The sequence below is a fragment of the Triticum dicoccoides genome, chromosome 4A, assembly GCF_002162155.2.
Source record: "Triticum dicoccoides isolate Atlit2015 ecotype Zavitan chromosome 4A, WEW_v2.0, whole genome shotgun sequence".
NCBI classification, from domain to species: domain Eukaryota; kingdom Viridiplantae; phylum Streptophyta; class Magnoliopsida; order Poales; family Poaceae; genus Triticum; species Triticum dicoccoides.
The window spans coordinates 625011160-625014181 of record NC_041386.1 but is presented as its reverse complement, the minus strand read 5'-3'; the positions used below and the strand labels follow the sequence as shown (position 1 = coordinate 625014181).

General features: G+C 41.8%; 1 protein-coding gene across 1 annotated transcript; it reads left to right on the top strand.

Annotated features, from left to right (window-relative positions):
• The first annotated feature begins 1562 nt into the window (after window positions 1-1562).
• On the top strand, window positions 1563-2338 carry LOC119289432 (autotransporter adhesin BpaC-like). Its single transcript, XM_037568757.1, has 2 exons — window positions 1563-1751; window positions 1870-2338. Exons 1-2 carry the CDS (start codon window positions 1644-1646, stop codon window positions 2182-2184), a joined length of 423 nt encoding a protein of 140 aa, XP_037424654.1. The 5' UTR covers window positions 1563-1643; the 3' UTR covers window positions 2185-2338.
• Window positions 2339-3022: the final 684 nt, after the last annotated feature.

The window sequence follows — 3022 nt, the reverse complement described above, 5'->3', positions numbered from 1 at the left end:
GAGAGCAAGCACACATGGTCTGGATGTGCGGCGTCGACGAAGCCGGTGGGCTGCTCACAGAACACCTGCTCAGCGAGGTGGCCGTGCAAGAAGGCGTTGGAAACGTCCAACTGATGCACAGGCCAAGCTCGGAGATGTCTAGGTGCATTTCCAAGCCTGATCTAAAGGTATTCTACAATTTCTAAAATATTGTACTCGGTAGTATCTTGCACTTTCTTTCTCACAGTTGCTTACTGTTTCACGTTCCAAAATTTCCTCTGATCGTTCAGTAAACTTCTCCTAATTCCAAATCTGCAATGAATAGATTCTGAGCAAAAGAGATAGAGAGCGGTGCGAGGTCAGTACAATTTTCATGAATAGTTGATGCAAATGTTCATTGGTGTTAATTTATTCATAGTACACAACAATTAAAGACATCTTCATTCATTATTTTGATAGTAATCTTAGAATCTTGATTGTTCTTTTCTAATGGATATCTAGATATTTAGTCAGAGCAAGTCAGTCCTTCATCCCAGATTCGTGTAGAACATCAAGATAAAGTGATTATGTGTAAGCCTTTAAGACGGGTTCCAAAAATCAATCAAATTATAGGGAAATATTCTCTGACATTCATTCCAGTCCCTAAGCGTACTCACGTGCAGGTCGATGACATGAGTTCGGAACCCCTCGGTATGGGATGAAATACATGTGTAAGGTGTGAATGTTGAATGTGCAATGTATTGTAACATTCCTGATAATGTTGCATTTACCTAACATCTGAGCTCACATTAACCAAGCATATGAGTTATTTGTACTTCAGCCTAGCTTTCCATTTTGATTTTCTTCTTTTTCCTTTACTGTGCTCATCTCTATGTAATATCTAATTTTGGATTCCTTTTTTAGATAGCTTACCACATATGGCATTTGGTTTCCTAAAATATGACTTTGACTACATGTGCCGTAAGAACGCGCGGGGTTTCATCTAGTTAATTATAACTTTCACGTCAGTTTATGCAACTATTACATGAAGGACGGACTGTGGTTGTTGCCTTCACTGTTGTGCATTTTTTTTCTAGAAACAGAACACCATTCACAAGCAGCAAGTTCTCCTATATACCATGTGAACAGACATGCACGCAGCATCTTCACGAAGTACTGGAAGATCATTTTGTCCGCATACAATAAAGTTTGTTCTCGAAGCTAATACTTTTATTGTGCGTGTGCAAGAAATATGCCATGAAAGTCATTTGCATTAGTTGGCTTATTAAGAAAAGTCGAGAAACATGAATGAACTAGAGCGGACCTGTCCACGACAACGGGACGGGACCACTGAAGCTGAGGAGCAGGAGCTGCCACCTTGGATCCATGGTCCATGCCACCCACCAATTCCTTCAGTCGACAGACAGCACCTCATGCATGAAAAATGCAAGAAAATTAAAGTTTGAATTGGCACTCCGCACGCACACTGACTATTGTGGCCACTGACTAGTACGTACGTACTTGCAACGCATGGTTACACACACTCATGCACGAGTATAAGATGAGGTGCACCACCCAAGCAGTTTTTGCCAAGGGCACTTGAGAATCACCAGCATCCCAAACTGGTTTCTTGCTGAGTTCATGCTTTGTGTATACATACCATACCACAGGCCACAGCTGAGTCCATGACGAAATGCTTCCTGTTGCTCGCCTTCTTGGCGTTTCTCCTGCCGGCGGCCTACGCGACGTGCCACCCTGATGACCTCCAAGCGCGGCGGGGCTTCGCCCGGAAGGTACTTGGATCACTCAAATAATTCATTTGGTTGGTGAGGCACCCAAGGGTTTGACACTACTCAAGGGCCTCACCGTTGTGGACGTATTGCTTTTACTAACTTGCTATTGTATGTGAAGAGCAATAGAAGAACACTCCAACAACAACAACCAAATACCATTACTGGGACCAACAACAGTGTCAGATCTGGGAGTGGCAATATTGTATCTGGGAACGGCAACACTGTTATATCTGGGGATAACAACAATGTTTCTGGGAGCAACAACACAGTCACATCTGGGAGCAGCAATGTCATAGTTGACACCAATCATGTCGTTACTGGGAGCAACAATACTGTATCCGGCAATAATAATAGGGTAACTGGGAATAATAATGTTGTATCAGGGAGCAACCATGTCGTGTCCGGGGACAACAAAGTCGTAACTGGCGGTTAATGATCTGTTAGTAGATTGATTTCGGCTTCCCTGGTGCAGCTCATACATCCTTGTCCAAGTTCAGTGTGGCTCACAATTACTTGGTGGGCCCATTCTTGTTTGGAACTTTATGGATATAGCATCCTACTTACTTAAAATAAAATTTCCCTAAATATCTATAGAACTTTTTACATAATAAATGTTGACCTGCACAGCAATGGCGACTTGCAGCTTATGTACAAGTTCTCATCGTGGATGTCTAGATGTGGGTATTTCATCTCTTCTGTTATCTGTAATGTGTGATGATTTCTTATATATGAAGATTGGTCTATGAATTATAAGTGCTCAATGTCATCTAGCTATACACTTCTCACGTGCAACTATCAACGTTACATGCATAAATGGGAAATGTTTGGATGACGAGATAGAGCAAAAGAGCAGAGACTAATGTTGGCATCAAGTCGCTTATGTAGTGCTAAACCTTTGTCTACCCCTGCAAATTAGACTACGTCTGAGGCTCCTCGTTTCTTTTTGAGGATGCACTTGTGTTGAAGTAGTGGTACAGTTGACACGTGTCACGGCTAGCCTTGGTCTTTCTACTATTGGGCACATGCGTCAGTGGTGATGCAACCACTAGGGCGCGGCCGGACAGGCCCGTGCAATGTTTTCAATTTTCTCTTAAATATTAATATTTTAGAAAATAAATTAGGAAAGGAATAGAAAAAATATATAGAACAGCAGAAAAATTAACAGGGAAAAACAATAAACCGAAAAGAGAAAACATGTGAATGAAATCTATGGTAACAATGAGAAAACCAAAACAGGAAACCCAGGAAGGAAACCATAAGAACCATAGGAG

Bases quoted from the DNA above. Each gene is read 5' to 3' on its own strand.
- LOC119289432 (XM_037568757.1), top strand. From the start codon at position 1,644: ATGACGAAATGCTTCCTGTTGCTCGCCTTCTTGGCGTTTCTCCTGCCG. The intron at 1,752-1,869 runs GTACTTGGATCA...TTGTATGTGAAG, and splicing joins GGCGGGGCTTCGCCCGGAAG to AGCAATAGAAGAACACTCCA.